The sequence below is a fragment of the Bos taurus genome, chromosome 25, assembly GCF_002263795.3.
Source record: "Bos taurus isolate L1 Dominette 01449 registration number 42190680 breed Hereford chromosome 25, ARS-UCD2.0, whole genome shotgun sequence".
In the NCBI taxonomy this organism is placed as follows: domain Eukaryota; kingdom Metazoa; phylum Chordata; class Mammalia; order Artiodactyla; family Bovidae; genus Bos; species Bos taurus.
Genome location: NC_037352.1, coordinates 669407 through 688574, shown reverse-complemented (window position 1 = coordinate 688574; position 19168 = coordinate 669407). Strand labels below are relative to the sequence as shown.

General features: G+C 62.0%; 2 protein-coding genes across 4 annotated transcripts; one reads left to right on the top strand and one right to left on the bottom strand.

Annotated features, from left to right (window-relative positions):
• Nucleotides 1-8939: 8939 nt before the first annotated feature.
• Nucleotides 8940-10907, top strand: GNG13 (G protein subunit gamma 13). Of its 3 annotated transcripts, none has more exons than XM_005224456.5 (3): nucleotides 8940-9046; nucleotides 10406-10537; nucleotides 10717-10907. In XM_005224456.5, exons 2-3 carry the CDS (start codon nucleotides 10440-10442, stop codon nucleotides 10820-10822), a joined length of 204 nt encoding a protein of 67 aa, XP_005224513.1. In that variant the 5' UTR covers nucleotides 8940-9046; nucleotides 10406-10439; the 3' UTR covers nucleotides 10823-10907. The 3 variants fall into 3 exon arrangements, with proteins under 3 accessions (XP_005224513.1, XP_005224514.1, NP_001193261.1); XM_005224457.5 differs by lacking the exon at nucleotides 8940-9046 and adding an exon at nucleotides 9418-10142; NM_001206332.1 differs by lacking the exon at nucleotides 8940-9046 and having other exon boundaries at nucleotides 10440-10537; nucleotides 10717-10822.
• Nucleotides 10871-18958, bottom strand: CHTF18 (chromosome transmission fidelity factor 18). Its single transcript, NM_001192460.1, has 22 exons — nucleotides 18860-18958; nucleotides 18449-18643; nucleotides 18218-18368; nucleotides 17911-18079; nucleotides 17462-17554; nucleotides 17325-17377; nucleotides 17052-17196; nucleotides 16546-16755; nucleotides 15942-16039; nucleotides 15545-15668; nucleotides 15308-15459; nucleotides 15058-15151; nucleotides 14722-14820; nucleotides 14470-14600; nucleotides 14077-14248; nucleotides 13146-13370; nucleotides 12915-13064; nucleotides 12695-12825; nucleotides 11928-12072; nucleotides 11712-11825; nucleotides 11333-11390; nucleotides 10871-11259 (listed from the first exon to the last, which is right to left on the bottom strand). The coding sequence occupies exons 1-22, from the start codon at nucleotides 18948-18950 to the stop codon at nucleotides 11123-11125; spliced, it is 2937 nt and encodes a 978-aa protein (NP_001179389.1). The 5' UTR covers nucleotides 18951-18958; the 3' UTR covers nucleotides 10871-11122.
• Between the last annotated feature and the right edge of the window lie 210 nt (nucleotides 18959-19168).

The window sequence follows — 19168 nt, the reverse complement described above, 5'->3', positions numbered from 1 at the left end:
GCAGATGAAAGCAGTAGCTCAAGGCCCTGAGGCCAGAGCGAGAACTCCCAGAAAAGCTAAAGGGGGTGTTCTGAAGAGATAGCAGCCTGAACTCACAATCCTACTAGCTCACCTGAGGCCAAGCCCGGCAGAGACAGAGCAGGCTGTTTGCCCACTGGATCCAGGGAACCGAGCTGGGAGAACATGTGCTGCCCAGACAGAGCCCAACCACTGTGACCAAGGAGCCCCTCACCAAGCAGAGTCTTGGCTCTCTCTGAAATGAGGCCTCAGGCGGGAGCGGCTGCAGGGCTCCTCACCAGGTGCTCCACTAGGTGCTCAAGGGTGTCAGGCCAGTTCCCTCAGCCCTGCTTTGTTGTTGCTGCCTCTCCAACACCGCGTGCTCTCCTGGCCCCCGCTGCCATCCCCTCAAGCACTCGCCCCTTTCCCCCTCCTTCTCCCTTTGAGGACAGGAAGGACCCTGTTCTGTGCCTCCAGGCCCTCTTAATCTCAGGAGAAGGAAGCAGGATGTACAGAAAGGTCATGATGCGAGCAGCAGTCACCATCTCCTTGCCCAACCAAGAGAAAAACATCCAACAAACCCCAGGTGAGGGGCATCCTGCAAAATCCCTGACCAGCACACCTCGGAATGGCCAAGGCAGTCAAAACTAAGTCAGAGACCCTATTCCAGAGGAGCCTGGGAGATGCAAAGACCACACATGACAGGGGACCTGCTGCAGGAAGAGGATGCCACCTGACACTGTGCTGGCGTTGGTTCATAACTGTAACGAGTAGAGGCTAGCTACAAGGGATGCGAAGGGCAGGGGGCACACAGGGACACCATCCTTTCTACTTCGTTTTTCTGTAAGCCTAAAAGTGCTCTAAAAAAGTTATAGTCTATTAATTACCTTTTTTTAAGTAGCAAGATGCCCCCGTAATCACAGCAGCCCAGTCTCTCCTCAGACCCCAAAAGTTGAAAGGACTGGGGCCCTCGCAGTCACCCACAGTCTCTAACACAGACACTGTCCTCTGAGAATCCCGAATATCTGAGCCTCAGCAAGACTCATGGGGCAGAGTAACTTTGATTACAAACCAGGTTTCTGCAAGATTGTTTGTCCTCATAAAATTAAATATTTTATGTTTAACCTTCCTTATCTTTCAACAAAAAGAACCAAAAAGCAGCAAATCAATGTGGACAGAACAGCAGAAAGAACTTGAGTTGGCCACGTAGTTATAACCTAGCTCTTCTAAGGGATCTGCACCAATGATGGGAAAATAAAGCTGTTTTTCTTTAAACTGTGATGTTTACATGCACTGGATTTATCATCACTGGTTTTAAGTGAAAGTCCTAAGTGTAACAGCTGCTCTGTTTTTGTCTCTAAATACCCCTAGATGTCACCATGTAACAGAAACTTGAAAAATTTAGGAGAGTTGAAGAAGAGTCCTGACGCTAAATTTGAAAGGCAGGTCTGGCGTTTGCAACGTGGGGAAGCAATTGGGTAGGCCTGTGGCTCCACCTAGTGGCAAAGCCAGGCAGGGGCCATGGGTGAGCCAGCCAGCTGAAGATGGAATGGCCTGACACCACCACACAGTAATGGGACTTCAGGAGCTGCCTTTTTGGGATTCAGGTGAAATACAACATGAAACTGTGTCTTGGCAGGGCTTCTGAGATCTTCCTCTGAGATCCAGCTCCAAAGACCTAGCTCCACAGACCTCAGCCCAAGAACTGCTCAGGACCTCCACATACCACGGGGAGCACCTCTTGCCGTGTGCTGCCATTGGTGCATTTGCCCATTAGAGATGGACAAAAGTGGAACTTGGCCATCTGCACAACCCAGGCCCTGCCCAGGACCAGGCCAGGGGGCTCGAGGAGGGAGAGGCTGTGGAGAAACAAGGAGAGGGGGGCCTCAAGGACTCACCAAGATAGGGCGGTGGTGGACCCCCACCCCCGTGGGTGTTGAGCAGCACCCCTGGCCTCCACCCCCAGACCCCACAACCTTTCCCAATGGAGATGGTGGTGGGGCAAGACTGGATGTAGATCCCAGGAGACCAGGCTTTACAGCTGCTGTGCCTTGATTCACTGAATTTTGTCTCCAACACACCCCTCTCCCTCCCTACAACCCTGGCTTACTTGCTGTCCAAGCCACAGGCCATCAGGACAGTGCCCAAAGTCCTTACTGAGTCACGATGGAAGACAAGCTTTGTCCCCTGTCGACTGTCTGCTCAGCCTGTTAGTTTTACAAAAACTGCCTGGTGTCCAGTTCCATGGCACACCTCAAAACTCACCTGGAACAATAATCACATGGCTCACTCAGGTGTCCAGAACAGCCCTTTAGGAGGGAGGGTGTCCCTTGAGATGGGACCTAGGTGAGGAGGTTTGAGAGGGAAACTGAGAGGGGGCACCTGAGGGGGAGTAGCTGACAGGAGGGGCTGATCTGAGAAGGGGGGACCTGATGGGCGGGGACATGAGGGGAGAGACCTGAGGGAGGACCTAAGAGGGGGTACCTGTAGGGGGAGACCTGAGAGGGGTGGACTTGAGGGGGAGGGCCTGACGGAGGGGGGATCTGAGGTGGTGGGTCTTGAGAGGGTGAACTTGACAGAGGGGACCTGAAGGGGATACCTGAGGGGAGACCTGAGAGGGGAGACCTGAGTTCGGGTAACTGAGTTGGGATATCTGAGGGGGAGACCTTAGAGGGGGAATCTAAGAGGGGTGGACCTGAGGGGGTACCTGAAAGGGGATCTGAGTTGGGGCACCTGAGAGAGGTGGACCCTAGGGGGAGGACCTGAGAGGGGAATCTGAGGAGGCGACCTGGGAGGGGGCACCTGACGGGGGAGACCTGAGGGGGGGACCTGAGATAGGGGGACCTGAGGGGTGGGGACTTGAGAGGGGGACCTGAGGGGGAGACCTGAGGGGGGGACCTGAGTGAGGAGACCTGAAGGGGGGGAACTGAGAGGGGGTTCTGAGAGGGGGTTCTGAGGGGGAGACCTGAGGGGGGAGATCTGAGGGGGGAGACCCGAAGGGGGGATCTGAGAGGGGGGACCTGAGGCGGGGACCAGAGGGCAAGACCTGACAGGGGGGACCTGAGGGGGAGACCACAGGGCGAGACCTGACGGGGGGGACCTGAGAGGGAGACCTGAGGGGAGGGGGCTTGAGGGGGGGCCTGAAGGGGAGACCTGAAGGGGGGGATCTGAGAGGGGGGACCTGAGGGGGAGACCTGAAGGGGGGGATCTGAGAGGGGGGACCTGAAGTGGGTATCTGAGAGGGGGGACCAGAGGGGGAGACCTGAGGCGGGGGGACCTGAGGGGGAGACCTGAAGGGGGGATCTGAGAGGGGAGACCTGAGTGGGGGGACGTGACGGGGAGACCTGAGTGAGGAGACCTGAGGGGGGGACCAGAGGGGGAGACCTGAGGGAGGAGACCTGATGGGGGGGACCTGAAGGGGAGACCTGAAGGGGGGGGATCTGAGAGGGGGGACCTGAGGGGGAGACCTGAGGAGGGGGACCTGAGTGGGAGATCTGAAGGGGGGATCTGAGTGGGGGGACCAGAGGGGGAGACCTGAGCGGGGGGACCTGAGGGGGAAACCTGAAGGGGGGGAATCTGAGAGCGGGGACCTGAGGGGGAGACCTGAGGCGGGGGACCTGAGGGGGAGACCTGAAGGGAGGGATCTGAGAGGGGGGACCTGATGGGGAGACCTGAGGGGGGGGGACCTGAGGGGGAGACCTGAAGGGGGGGATCTGAGGGGAGACCTGAGTGGGGGTACGTGAGGGGGAGACCTGAGGAGACCTGAGGGGGGGACCTGAGGGGGAGACCTGAGGCGGGGGACCTGAGAAGGAGACCTGAGTGGGGGGACCTGACAGGGAGGACCTGGAGGGAGACCTGAGGGGGGGAACATGAGAGGGAGACCTGAGTGGGGGGACCTGACAGGGGTACCTGAAGGGGAGACCTGAGGGGGGACCTGAGGGGGGGAACCTGAGAGGGAAACCCGAGTGAGGTGACGTGATGGGGGGACCTGAGGGGGAGACCTGAGGGGGAGACCTGAGACGGGGGACCTGGGGTGAGGACTTAGGAGGATCTGAGGGGGTGACCTGAGGTGGCGGGACCTAAGGAGGGACTTGAGGAGGGGACCTGAAAGGTGGGACCTGAGGTGGGGGACCTCAGAGGGAGGATATGGGTTGGGCAGAGGCACCCTGACAGCTCATCTCCCCTTTTTTCACAGATTCGGGCGGACGGTCTCGCTCACCAGTGCCGCCGTGGGGGGAGGGGGGATGCCCGGCCACCTCAAAGGTCACCTGCCATAACTTAACAGGAGCCCGAGAAGCCAGGCCAAGGGAACACCTGAGCTTGACAGGTGACAACACCACCTCCGTTCCGGCCACGCCTCCACAGAGGACGCAGCCGCCGCCCGGTTCCAAGATGGCTGCGTCACGCAGAACGGCGTCCCGCAGAAGTCCCGCCCCTCGACCGGGGGCAGGCCCCCTGCGTGCCCCGCCCCCTCCACGCTTAGACCCGGAAGGGATCTCCCAAGGCGGCAGTGGGCTTCAAGCGCCGCGGGCTGTGGAAGAGCGTTGACGGTGGGGATCGCGGAGCAGCGGAGGTGCCTGGAGCCTGCTGCCGGGCCTTCCCTCGCGGTGCCGCTCGGTATTGTCTTCACGATAAACATCGCACGTTAACACTAGTAAGAACGCCGGAAACTTGTTTCGCTTAAGTTCTTTAGCTAAACTGGCCGTCAGCCTCCGTCCTAGGAGTCCTCGTCTTCTGATAACGGCGTCTGTCGCGAGTTCCCTGTCCTAATCCTGGCCGTGAGGGGAAGCCCCCCGAGTCTGCCCTGCGTTGCCAGCGGCCGAGCAGCCAGGGCCCCGCGGTGCGTGGGCTCCTCTTGCAGCTCCGCGCCGCCCGGGTCCTCCGGAAGTCAAGCCCGGAGCAGATTCGTCCTGTGAAACCGAGCAGCGAGCCGCGCACACCTCGGAGCCGTCCCGCCGGTTCCGCCCTGAGAGCTCCGCAGTCCAGGACGCGCTCCCGCGTTTGCTCCTTGCGTGGACTCCTGTTGGCTTGGTCCTTCACCGTTTCACATGACAGACCTTTCCCCGGGAGGTTGCATTCTAGATTCCTTGTAACTCTGGTGTCAAGTTCTGCAGAGCAGTCTGCATAGACTGCATCCAGAAGTGGCAGACGTGGCCCAGGCGAGGGAGCCCTGCGCTGAACCTGGGAGGGGTGAACGATGTCCGCGGTCCCCATGGGAGACCTCGCCCCCTGGCACAGGACGGGGGTCCTTTCTGGGGAGAGATCTTTGTGATAGTAGAGGGTCCCCATTCAGTTACTTGCACTCTGCAGTCACCAGAGCTTCTGCAGCTTCAGATGAAATGAGCAGATGGCAGGGATTCCAGGTGTTTGAGGGAAGTCACTAGATGAAGGACACAAAACCGAGGTGAGACCTGGGCAAGCCCAGAGCCCCGGGGCCTCAGTTTCCTGCTCAGCCAGTTCATCAGACCTACTCTGGGCCGTGAGCACTGCTGGGCATCATCCCTACTGTGGAAGGCAGCCCCAGCTGACAGCAACGTCCCCTAAAGTGTCTCCTCTGCTTTTGTGGAAAACCTCTGGGCACTGAAACTGTTTCTAGGAGCCTCTTCCATCCACCCCTACATGGTGGGCATATTGCTTGGGACCAGAAGCGTACCTGCTGAAGGCGCAAGGCCCACCACACTTGGCCACTGGGCAGGGGACGGAGGTGGCTATGGCAGCTGTGAGACAGAATTGGGGGGCCCGCCACACACCCCCAGCTCCACTCACATAGCTGCCCCATGATCAGGTAGAATTTTCTGCAGTGCTGCACAGACCTGGGGGTGCAGCTGCAGGTCGAGAGGGAAAACCTAGAGCCATGCCCAGGCCTGGGTGACAACGCACTGGTGGCCCGACGTGTGCATTCGTCCCACTCACCCACCTTCTTGGCGAAAGGCCCTTTGCGGGTGCAGACCAGTAGACTTGCCAGCAATGCGCAGGACCCCTGAGTGACACTAGCCTCATCAGAAGGGGACCCCCATGGCCTGTGGGCACTGGAGTGTTTGGTGCTTAGGCAGGTGCAGGCCCTGGGCCTCTTCCTGAACCTCAGCAGCACCAAGGTATAGACCACGTGCGTCTTTCTGACCCACATGCTGGCAGGAGCCAGTGTCATGGGAGGACTGGAGCAGGCGGGGAAGGAGAGTACCTGTGGACCGCAGAGCCATTAGAATAAACTGCTTAACCAGAGTCAATGCCCTGAGACTTTATGACTCACAGCTTATGCTTACAACCTGTGATTCCCTGGAATCATTCACTGTGTATTTTGCAAACATGAGTCTAAGAGCTTAAATTACTTTTGAAAGTCATTTTCAAACACCCAAAGATTATCCAAGAACTACCTAGTTTCTTGTGAGCTCTGTTTAACTGGGTGAAATAGTTTCTTTTTTATCTTCCTATCCCCATGTTCACCTCAGACAGGTGTTTCCAGGGATGGGAGACAAGCAGGCACATCCCCTGAGGCCTCAGGAGGGGAGTCAGCCTGTTGTAGTCGAGAGGGTCCCACACCTACCCTGGGATGGGTGCTGGCAGGCTGGGCCCCCACTGTCTCCTGCCAGGCCTAGGTTCTACAGCATGGACTACTTAGGTTTTCTCACCAGAGACCAGGCCTGTTGCCATGGGAGGGTTGTGTGTAGGGTCTGACCCCACCCCTAAGGTCCGAAGCGAAGCTGCAAACACAGGGGAGGTGTTCTCACCGGACCTCATCACACCAGCACATGGGGCCAGATCTGCCCCAGCTGCACATTTCATTGCTGGGGCACCATGTGGAAGAGAGCCTGGTTTCAGGAGGACCAAGCGGGGAGCTGACAGCACCAGGTGGCTCTGTGTCACCAGCATGCTCTGCATACTCAGAACAGACCAGGTGAGAGGTTGGCCTCATCTCTGGCCCCTGCCTAGCGAGGCCACAGGTCTGAGTAGCACTGGGACCAAATCAGGCTGCAGGTCCTATCGGGTTGGGGCGTTTCCTGCCCCTGCCCCCCAAGTCTTCCTTGGGGACCCTATTCAAAGTGGGTCAGAGCACCCCACACACCACTGACTCGTCATGAGCACTAGAGCCAGCACAAAGGGACCCTGCCTCGCTGCATCTGCCCCCACACCCATCACATCCCTGGGAGCCCAGCCAGGTTCCTGCTCCAGTCAGGAGCCCTACGGGCGTGGGACCTGCAACAGCCATTTCTAGGCCAGTGAGGAGCCCTGTTGATTCTCACCAGCAGCCCAGTTAGGGGAGCTAATTTCAGAAAGGCGGTTGGTCTCCCTGGGTCTGCTCTGGGTGACTGCAAGGTGGCATCAGCTGGAGCACCAGCTGTCACTGCTTCTGGAGCATCCTCCTCACACCGCAAACCACTGGGCCTCTGCTCATTCCGGACCCACCCAGTCCCTCTGCGGATCTGGGGTTGACAAGTTCAAACTCCCAGGAAGCTGAAATAGGAGACACCGGTCCCCCAGTTTTCACCAAAGACAGCGGCTTCACAGGCTCACACAAGCATGCACACATCAGCTTGACTGCCGTGTAGTCACGGCCTCTGTCCCATGGAGTCACCAGGGTCAGCGCAGAGACCACTTCTGAACCCTGAGGGTCCACAGAGCAGCAGGTGTGGCCGGTGCTCACAGCCAGGGAACAGCACGCAGAGCGGGAATGCAGGACCCCACGCCCCACACAGCTCCCGCCATCCTGGTGAGGTGATGACACCCAGGCATTTTCAAGTGACATCATGAAGGCCTGTGTGCAGTGGTCTCAGTGGAGCACTCCAAACCATGGAGGAGAGATCACATGACGCAGGCCTCAGAGCAGAGCACAGGGGCCGTGCCCTGCCAGGTCACACCAAGGCTCCTCCCAGGGCCAGAACACAGTCCTGGGTTCCCCATTCTGCCTGCACCCTCCATGGGGAAGGCATGGCTGGGGGCAGGGACTGGCTGCCTTGGTTTCAGTCTAAATCTTGAGCCGGTTCTGGGGGCTGACTCAACACTGTGCCTGAGCACCCACCTCTTGTGAGCAGGGTCCCAGCCACGGGAGAGCCCCAGGCACCCCGAGTAACAGGGTGCCTGCCCAGTCACAGGGCACCAGAGGAAGAGGCCAGGGGTGGGGGCAGGGAGTGAGGTCAAAACTGCTGGCCATCTGCCCTGAGGAGGATGCTGGCAGCCTTGGCTCTAAGTCCCCCCACCCCCCATAAATCCATAATAAGAAATAATCCCTAGTTTTCCTAACATGCCCCAGTTCCAGAAGCGCCTCCTGTTCCGTTGTCACATTGGTGTGGGAGAGGGCCGGGCAGGCGCCGCTGACCTTGTTTTCTGTGATCACAGCAGGGAGAGCCCAGGGCCCGAGGCGGGCGAGGAGCACCCCAGGCCTGTCCCACTCCCGAGTGGGAGCACCTACCGAAGGCCTGGCCCAGGCTGCCGTGGGGAGCCATGGGGTCTGGCCTCCAAGGGGACTGGTTGGTGAACTGGACCCTGCCACCCACCACAGCTGCCCAGCTGCCCACTGCTGGCCTGGGAATGCAGGGCAGGAAGCAACTCCACACAGACCCAGGTGTCCTGGTCAGAGTAGGCTCACGCCCGTGGTGGGTCAGCCCTGGGCCTGTCAGTGGACACTGCGGAGGCTGGGAGTGGGGGTGGGGGGCGGTATCCCGGCCTGGAGACTCCAGCCCATGAGGAGCACCAGGGGCTGGGGTGCGATCTACCAGCTGACGGTCTTCAGTTTTGCACCACATGGCAGCCTGCAAGCCCACCCAGCCCAGTGGGAGGACACCTCACCCTGGGCCAGAGCCGAGCCTACACTGCTCCCAGCTGCACCTCCCACCCCCCAAAGGCTGGCAGAGTGTGCCTGGTGAAGCCAGCTCCCCAGGGTCAGCCCAGCCCCCCAGGAGGGCGGGCAGAGGGTGGGGGCGGTGCCCGGGCCTGGCCCAGGTGGCGGGGTGGGCGGGGCACCTGCCCAGGCTCTGCCCGGCTCGCTCGCCCATCATTCGTCCTCGCCATCCCGTGGCCCTCGTCATCTCTGTCCTCGCGGTCGCCGTCCAAGGTAGGTCTCGGGAGCTCGCCCCTGTGCTGAGCAGACTCTGGGGCCTGCCCAGGTCCCACTGGGCTGACCTGGACGCCCCCCCAACCCCTGAGGCGCCCTTGCCTGTCTGTCTTCGGTCGTCCTCCTGTCCCAAGGGGCCGGCCAGACCGCGGGAGAACCCTCCATCCGCCGGCTGGCTGCGAGGGGAACGGCATCCGCGCGCGCCGCCCGCCCGCAGTGCCTACCGAGCGAGCGAGCGCTGTGCGCCGAGGCCGGGCCGCGCGGCGGGCTAGGCAGCGGGGCTTGGGGGCTGCGGACCCGGCTGCCGCCCCCCTAGCTGGGGGTTGGGGGGACGCACCCACGTGAATGTGAGAACCTGCGCTACCGGGTGGGGTGCTGGAACTCGGGGTCTCTGGGAGTAAGCTCCTGCTCGCCCCCACTGGCTACCCCCCAGAGCCTCGCTACTTCCCCAGTCTCACTCCCTCCTGGTAGACCCTCCCAGGAGCCCTTTCCTCACCCTGAAGTAGGCAGTGTCACACTCCTGGCAGCCCCTGTGCACACTTCCCAGGTCAAGGAAGCCAGTCCCTTGGTTCCCAGCTTCGGTGATGGGGGCAGGGGTTGGGGGACAGCCAGGGGCTCCCTGGGCCCCCGAGTGGGCTGGAGCAGGGGGAGGCAAGGAGCGGCCTTGCCTCCCTTAACTTGCTGGCTGGGTCTGGAGCCTGAACCTGTGCTCTGCCGGGTGGCCCGGCAGTCAGGCAAGTTGGAGAAGGTGCAAGGCAGCAAGCAGGAGGCTGCAGGGGCCCAAGTCCTGGACCAGCTGGGCAGCCCGTGACTCCAAGACCCCGGCACGTGCCCCAGCCTGCCCCCTGGGCAGAGATGCAAATAGCAGCCCCACCCTCCTGGCCCCTGGATTAACCTGCCCTCCGGGTGGGCTTTGCCCATGCAAAGCAGGGGGAGGGGTGTGTGTGTGCCCAGCCCCTGACACAAAGGTCTTCTGCGATGGGAAATGGGTCCTGCACTTGAAGGGTCAGGGACCTGACCTGTCCTGCTGTTGGCAGGACACTGCCCCTCCCCTCTCCAACCCAGAGGCCCAGCCTTGGTGAGGCTTCGATGGCAGGTAGGGGTGCAGAGCTAAGCATGGAAAGTTTTCTCGGCAGTTAATGAGCCCCATGGGAGGTGGGGGGGCAGGCACATGGGGCCTGATTACTGTGGCCTCAGCCCCAGCCCTGTTCCCTGGTGGGTGGCAGAGGCCGTGGGGACTCCCCAGGCAGTGAGCGGGTGTCTCTTTCTGTGGGGGGTGCTCACCAGAGGGAGGGTGCATCAGGAGGGTGACTGCAGGCTGGCAGCCCCTGGCTCTGTGGCTTGCCCCATACTCCCCAGCCCCAGGCTGGCCGCTTCCGAAGCCCCCGACGCCATGGAGGAGTGGGACGTGCCCCAGATGAAGAAGGAAGTCGAGAGCCTCAAGTACCAGTTGGCTTTCAAGAGGGAGATGTCATCTAAGACCATCCCTGAGTGAGTCCCCAGGACACCCTGCGGAGCTGCGGCCACACCCCCTAGGCTGGCAAGATTTGTGTCTCATTTCCCTGCCCTGTGCTCATTTGTATGAACCAAGGCCACACCCCTACACACTGCCACCAGGCAGCACTCCTGGGGCCAGGAGCCCACGTGCTCACCCACCCTCCCCACCACAGGCTCCTCAAGTGGATCGAGGAAGGGATTCCCAAGGACCCCTTCCTGAACCCCGACCTGATGAAGAACAACCCGTGGGTGGAGAAGGGCAAGTGCGCCATCCTGTGAGCCCCCGCGGCCCAGACTCACGCCTCCCTGTAAAGTGGACGCCTCTGTAAAGGTGTGAGTTTTATAAAGACTTTGCGAGAACGCTGGTGCTTTTGTACACTTTCTAGGAGAGAGAAAGCAACACCTAGGTAGCTGGTGTGTATCGGGATATCTGGTGTAGTCCAGGGTGTCTGGCGTGACCCCAGAGGGTCCAACATGGACTAGAGTGTCCAGCATACTCTCTGGGGACGTCCAGCATGGGTCGGGGTGTCCAGCACAGCCCAGGGTGGCCGCCCAGGCTCCAGGGGCTCGCCATGCCCCCTAGAGCAGGTCTCTGATGTACAGGCTGCGCCGCACGGCATTGGAGACGCCCTCCTTGAAGCGGAACCACACGTCGCTCCTGCCCACTGCAGTGCCCACACGCCGCTCAGCTGTGTCAGTCTCAGGGGCCTCGTGCCCTGCGGGGGCCACACAATCGTTCTTCCACCTGACTCCGGCCAGTCCCTCCACCACCCACCCCTCCATACACACCTGTGCTCGGGGCTGCTGCTCTCTTGACAACCACACGACCGAAGAAGTCCCTCTCGGGCTGAAGGAGACAGGCTGGTCAGGTTCACGGGGACTGAGCTCTAGCGGACTAGCCCTACCTGGGGAAAGGGCCCAGAGGCCATGGCCCCCTCCTGCTGAGCCTCTCTGCATGCACCCTCCACCACGCTCACACTCACCTCTTCCCTGCCAAGGTCAGGAGGTGCCAGCATGCTGCCCAGGTGGGAACTGGGCCCAGGCAGAGCCATCATGCTGAGCAGCAGGGAGCTGGACTCCAGGACTTAGAACCAGCCCACTGCAAAGTCGCCTGCCCAGGCCCCCCAGCGCCGCCCCCACGGCCTCCCACTCATACGTCGGCCCCTACCTGTTCCTCCAGGGCGGCTCTCTTCAGGATACACTCCAGCCGCTGCTTGTGGTTGCATGGGGCAGGTGGCTGCAGCTCCTTCTCCCCCGAGCCCCCCGGGGGACCCCCATCCACCTGCAAGAAGTCACAGACAGTGACAGTTGACTGGGTAGGACCACGGCGGGGCTCGTATCCTCTCCAAGGGCCCTGCTCTACCCAGGGCCTGGGGAGGCTCACCTGGGGGCCGTCCCTGGCCCGAGCCGAGGCCTCCACCCGCCGCATCTTCTCCACTTCCACCTCGCGGGCAATGAGCTGCTTGGCCTGGTAGGTGAGGGGCTTGCGGGCAGGCAGCTCGGGAAAGCGGCAAACCTCCTCCACGTTCCTGCTCTTGGGGTAAGCGGGGCAGGGCAAGCCCCGGGACACCTGGTCAGCAGGGACAGGCCACGAGCTACTTACCACCTCTGGCCCCACCTGGCAGACTCAAGAGTGCAGGACGGGGTCCAGGCCTGGCCCTGCTGTGCCCCAGCTCCACAGCAGCAGGGGCATTCCCACCCTGAGCCTCAGTTTCCCCCACCACACATGGGCAAGTGGAGGGCTGCCCAAGGAGGAACTGACACCACACAGCAGGGCCTGGGCTCAGGCTGGGCTGAGCGCATGGAATGAGCATCATTACTGCCTGAGGCCTGCATCCGGCCCCCACTAGTGCCAGCACTCCACCCCATGACCCTCTCAGGACAGAGGAGCGGAGCCCTGTGGAGCTCGAGGGCCCTCTGGGGGCAGCTCCTGCGGGCACTGAGGGACTCCACGTACACCTCCCGTCCCAGGGTCGGCCCCAGTGGGGGCTCCGCTGCACAGTCACATTCGGGCAAGGAATGAGCTAGACCTGACTCCCCCAGCCTTCAACAAGAGACCTGAGGCTCACACCATGCCTTCAGACTCTGGCTGAGCAATCGCTGTGGCACCTGGAGCCCAGCACCCCCAGCCCAGGTGCTGCGAAGACTCACGGCTCCAGCCTGTAGATGTACTGCCCGTCGGGCGTGCGGTCCTGGCGGTAGGTGAGGCTGTAGGCAAGCATGGTGCCTACCAGGCTGGCCAACTGCTGCTTCTCTCGGGCGCTGTACAGCTGTGTGCTCACCTGTGGGCCAGCAGGGCACTGAGCCAGGCCCCACCCACCCCAGGAGGCACGCCCCTCCCGGGCCCGGCACTGCCAGGCCAGGCACTCACTGGGCGCAGCTTGGGCGTGAGGATGTCCAGGAGCAGACAGAGGGTGTCTAGGATGAGTGCCTGCGGTGCAGCCCAGCTGCGGGTGGCTGGCGTGATACCTGACACCAGCGTCTGGATCAGGTTCTGTGTCTGGTTCATGCGATTCTGGGCCTGGGGTGGAGGGCGGACCAGGACTGAGTCACCCAGGACCCCAGGGCTAGACCCTGGCCCCGGGCAGGGCACAGGCCGTACCTCCTGCTGGCTGCTGGGGAAGGTGATCCGCGGCACGTGGCTGGAGGCGAAGAGGAGGTGGAAGGCCGGGAGCAGGAAGGGCAGGTAGCACATCAGCTGGAAGCTCTGGCTGTGGAGGGCGGCCCGGCCCAGCAGGTCGTCAAAGGCCAGCCAGTCGAGGGCAGTGCACACGGCGCCCAGGCTGGAGTCCCGTAGCCTCATCCGCAGGAAGTTGTCGAACAGGCCCTGAAGGCAGGTGGACGGGCCAGTCCCTGAGGCCCTCCAGCCTCATGGAGCCTACCCACAGCACAAGCGCCACCCTGGGGGGACCTTCCCCTCCCACCAGCCTGTAAGCCGCAGCGAGTGGCCACAGGGCCATGAGGGGGCCAGAAAGGCCTAGCCTGCTGCCCCCACTCGTCTGACCCAGTCACCTCCTAAAGGAGAGGGAAGCTCTGTCCACCAGGGTCAAGGGCACAGAGCCTACGCACGTTCCATGTGGGAGTCCCTCCCCTCCGGCCACCACGCTGCCCTCCACACAGTGGTTTTCCGGATTTGCAAGGATCCCCAGCTGCTAATCCAAAGCTGCTTAGCCAGGGAGGCAGCTTACACCAGGCTTCCCGGGAGTGGGGGTAGGGGGGCCTGCCACCTGCTCTCCACCCCACCTGCACATATGGAATCCAGCCCCTCCTGCCACTGCCGGGCCCTTTAGCTACTTCCCTAAGGGCAGACACAGAGATCCCACCAGACAACCCCTGCCAGCCATCCCCCCTCCTGCCTGACCCTGCTCCCTCTCAGAAGCCTCCCAAGCACCGGGTCCACCAGTTTCTTCTTGGGCTCAGCACCACTGAAGCGTGCATGTCCCAGTCAGTTGCTGGCCAGGGTCGAAAAATGCTGCCAGAACGGGGCCTCCTGCCCCCCCACCCCCACAAGGCTGGAGGTGGGGCACGGTTACCTGGACCACCTTCTCATGCTCGCCCGCAGACATGGCCACGTGCAAGATGTGGTAGAAACGCTGCGCGGCTGTGGTCAGGGGCGCCTCGGCAGCGAGGGGCCCTGAGCCCGAGAGCTGGTCCCCGAGCAGGAGCATGTGAGTGCGCAGGGTTGAGTCCTGACGCACACGGCGCCTGCAGGGGGAGCTGAGGCTGGAGTGGAGCCCCTGCCCTGTCACCCAGACCCAGCCCTACCCACCCTCGTCCTCCGGGTAGCACCGGCTTGTGCATGTTTAGGGCACCCTGAGGTGCCACAGGAGGGCAAGGTGCCACGGCTCCATCAGCAAAGGCAGAGCTGGCTGTCTTCCCAGGGCAAGGGTACCGTGGACATTCCAGGCCAAGGCTGGCCTGCCTACCTCTGGGCCCGGGGCAGCTGGAAGACCTCCTGCCACACGGAAAAGAGCCCCTTCCGCTGATCCTTCAGGCCAATGCGTGTGCTCTGAACGGCCTGAACGCTCAGCTCCCGCTGGCCCCGCCTGTGCAGGAACTGGACATGGGGTCAGGGAGGGTGAGGATGGCTGACCCCAGCTCCAGCAGGAAATGGACACAGGGGAGATGTGGAGGGGGCGCTGGCCGCCCCGTCCCCTGCCCCAGAGCCACCTGCCCACCTGCAGGGCGTTGATGCAGGCGCGGATGTCGTTGTCCGTCTTCTCACAGAGGGCCGCCAGAGCGCCGGGGTCAGCCCGCATGCCCCGCCGCAGGGAGATCTGCAGAGGGGTGGGAGGATGAGTGTACCCCTAGCCCTGCCCTGTAGCCACCACCTCCCTAGAAACAGCTCCTATCCGACGGGGAGCAAAGGCCGAAGAGCCCTGCAGAAGGAGCTCGGTTGCGCATTGGAACCACCCACAACCAGAGAACAAACTGGCCCGGGACCTCCACCCAACATCCTGGGGGTAGCCGGGGGGCCACAGGCAGATGGCGGAGGCAAGGCAACCCTCACAGACCTCCTGGAGCCGCTGCATGAGCCTGGAGGGCAGCGTGGGCGGGAAATGTAGCAGGAGGGCCTGCTGCTTCAGCTGCCGGAGAGAGGGCGCGAACCTGCGGAAGCAGGGCATGCATAGTGAGCCGGCCCTGGCCAGGGCACTACCTGAGTCCAGCAGCGAGGGAAGTGGGAAGTGAAGAACAAGCCTCCCAGTGGAGACCCCGCCCACCCGACAGAAGCCCCTCCCCAGCCGAGGCCCCCCCTCCACTCACGGGTCGTTGCAGATGCAGATAATGGGCCTCATCAGGAGCCCTGCCTCTGCCCGGCGCCGCCGCCCCCCGCCTGTGGGCACAGATGGGCCCCCTGGCCCTGCCTGCTGTGGGCCCTTGCGATCCAAGACACTCAGGAGAACATTAATGGCAGCCTGGGGGGACATGGAGATGGCAGTGAATCATAGCCCCCCACTGCGGGACGACCAGCCCACCTGCCGGCCTACCCAGGAGGCCCACCGTGGGGGCCCCATCGATCTCGTCGATGACCAGGCAGTTGGGTCTCCCACCAGCACCCAGGACGGACTCCATCTGCGTGGCCGCCTCGATGCGTGTGCGGAAGGCTTCAGGGCTGCGGTCATCACTGGAACCAGGAGGCCCGGGAGCAGCTGTCAGGGTAGCCAGTGTCCCCAGCCAGACGGTCCCCCAGGGCAGAGCCCCCACGCCTACCACTCAAAGATACTACACAAGGCCACCCCCTGACACCACGCCAAGTCCCAGGAGCCCTGAGGTGTGTGGACCATGCCGCCTCATGCACCTGGGACACCAGACCCCACCTCCAAACCAGGCGTTCAGGGCTGTGTCCCAGTCGGCCAGACACGTTAGGACACAGGGAGGCCCAGCCTTCCCCCCTCACCTCGCATTCATCTCCACCACGCAGTACCCAGCGTGCCGCGCAATCACGTGGGCCAGGGTGGTCTTGCCCAGCCCTGGGGGCCCACACAGCAGTGCCACCTGCAGCCAGGACAGGAGAAAATGTGCTGCAACCCGCCCCGCCTCATAGACTTTGGGAGTCCCTGGCCCAAATGCCAGAGACAAAATCCCATCCCACAAAGTGCAGTGCCAGGGGATGTTGCCCTGCCCTGCCCCTATCACCAGAGGAGGACAAGCCCCCGCCTGCTCGTGGCGCAAACAATAAAGGCTCATGTCAGGTGAGTGGCATTGAGATCGGACACAGACACAACTGTTACTGCCATGACTGACGCCTGAAACCCACCCACGTTCCAGTGTAATCACTGTGGGAAGATGCAGGGCCCTTCAAGTAGTGCTGACTTTGTCTAAGTCATTAGAAGAAAGGACTCGCGTCCTAGCTCAAACTGCTGACACTCCACACCAAGACACTGACATCATCACAGCCTCGGGGGCAGTAAATGTGCCTCATGGCCCCCCAAGGCTGCAAAGGCACCAGCCACCCAGAATAAGCCATTAGACATGTGTGCAGAGCAGTCAGGTGCACTCACCTTCTGCCGGGGCCGCCCACTTGGGTCCAGCTCAGCCTCCAGCATCTCCTCGAGAACTTGTTCATGGCTCTTCCACTTGCTGGAAGCTGTGGCCTCCTTGCCACCACGGGCCGGTTCTGCACTGGGCCTAGGCTTCTGGACAGGCTTCTCTCGGCCAAACACCACTAGGTCCCACAGCTTCAGCCACTTGAGAAGGCAGCGGTTAGTGAACTGAAAAAAGAGAGGCCTGGCCTGGGTGGGGGGTCTCCTCATGCCTGCCCCTCATGTCACTCTACTCTTTAAAGCCCAGAGATACATGCAGGGACGCTGAGGCTGAGTGACCAGTGAAAGGCCCAAATTAGCCTCAGTTTCTTTATCTACCAACACAATCCAACAAAGCTCATCAAATCCTTCCCCTAAATTCTGACACCCCTGTGGGCTGGCAACACAAGGACCTATTAGGCCGTGAGTTCTTTTCTCTCAGCAACAAAGAAGCCAGTCACATTTGAGCAAGAACAAGTCCTCACGTCATCACTGAGCAGCTCCGTATAGCGCTGTGGTGCAAACTCATCCACCCAGAGGCAATGCTGGGAGGCATCTTGGCTGTCAGCTGGCTCCTCCTCAGGTGCCCCTGAGGGCTGGGTCTCCTCCTCCACCTCCTGTGACCTGAGACTGGAGAGCATCATACCCTGAGCCACTGGGCCTTAACCCCATGCAGGGACTACCCCGCTGGAATGCACACTAGGGGTCAGCAGTCCAAGGACTAGCGAGGATCCTGGGGTGGAGAGCCCCCGTGTCACCTGCACAGCATGTCTGAGAGCCGCTGGGCCTCTTCCAGCAGTCGCCGTCGCCGCTGTGCAAATTAGATCAAAACAGCTCAGCCACCAGTCACCCAGGAGCCACTCCTTCCCTCCCAGGAAACCCCAGCAGCCCCCACCTCGCTGTCGACCTTCTCCTTCAGGGAAGTGAAGGGCATGCCCAGCAGGTCCAACTGGCCACGGCCACGCCACCCGGTGTCATGGAAAGGGCTCTGTGGGGGAAAGCGGGCATCAGTCACTCCCTTCTAGTTATGGGGTTCCCACAGCTCCCTCCCAACGGTGCTCAGGGATCCATGTGGCATTCCCTAGCATCCACAGCCACAAGGAGCCCCTTCTAGCTCCAGTGACCCCAAGGGGTCACTGGAATGGCAGCAGATCTAAGGAGAAGGATGAAGGAAAAGGTAGAAAAAAAGAGAAGAAGGAGGGGAGAAAAGATGGAGGAGGAGGAAGAGAAAGAAGGTGGCCTTCCCGAATGCAAGATCAGAGGCAGGGTGACTCTAGAAGGGTACCCAGAGTCAGAGTGAGCATATGAGGTCCATGTACCGGCTCGTGGCTACACGGCACCCACCTGCACCCCAGTGCCCACTGGGTCAGCCCGAAGCACCAGAAAGGCCCGGTCGCCGCCCGTGGAGGTCACATTGACGTAGTCTTCCAAGACTGGGGGCCGCCGCAAAACAGGATTGCGGGTGGCTAGTGAGGCCTGAGTGAGACCCGCATCAGCCCCAGAGTCTAAGGGCCTGGGAGAGAACCACGATTGTTATGCGGATACTCAGGGAAGAGCCATGGACCCAGCCCTGCCCCAGGCCCCAAGCCCTTGTTGGAGGAATGGGATCCTTCCAATGCCCCTGGAGACGCCTCTGCCCCAAGTTACACACCCTTCGCCCAACAGCTCATCAGGTATCTCGGGACTTGGTGGGGGAGTGATGTCCAGAGTCGGGGAATCAGGAGGTGTCATCTCTTCCATCTCCTCCGACCTAAAGTTCAGTCTCCTGACAGCCTGCAGTCTGGACCGTTTGATGTGGGGAGCTGGGGAGACACATGGAAGGAATAGAGGGCCTTCCCCAGTCTCGCACCCCACCCCTATGCTCTGGGCCCCAAAAACGTACCAGGGGGCAGGGATCTGTCGCCCTGGATGTCAGGAGCCAGATGCCTCTTCCTGACACTGCCCTTGCTGTTCCTTGGAGGTCCGCCTGGAGAACAGTGAATGGCAGCGTCCCCTCCAACAATTGCCTCCTCGAACGTCTGGCGGGGCCGGCCCACAGTGGGCCGGGGGTCCCTGGAAGGCGACAGGGCGGCACTCCCTGAGGAAGGAAAGTCCATAGCAGTCATCCAGAGCAGCTCGTCTGCACACACAGCCACAGCCCCCGCGGCCGGCGCCGCTGCAAGGCCGTGCTCTCTCCAAGGGGGTTGCGGCCTCTCCCCTGCGCGGCCCTCAGAGCAGCCCTCCTGGACTCCCCGCGAGGGCCAGGCTTCCGTCGAGCTACCTGGGACGAGGCCGCGGCGATACTCGCGCCTACCTTCCAGCTCGGCCAGCACCTCGAGCTCGGCCGCGAATTGGCTGTCGAAATCGTCCTCGACGCCGTACAGCTCCAGCTCGTAGTCCTCCATGGCTGCTGGATGCGCAGCCGCCCGCCGCGGAGACCTGGCTCCGAACCTCCCGCGCCCCGCGCGCCGCTCCCGCCCCCAGCGACCCGGTGCCACCAATCAACGGCCGGCGTGCCCGGCGGCGCGCTCCATTGGCCAGGAGGAAGGGCGGGGAGTGGGCGGGGTTGCGCATGCACGCTGGGCGGGGCTGAGCCCTGACGCCAGAGGGGGAGCCGCGGGAC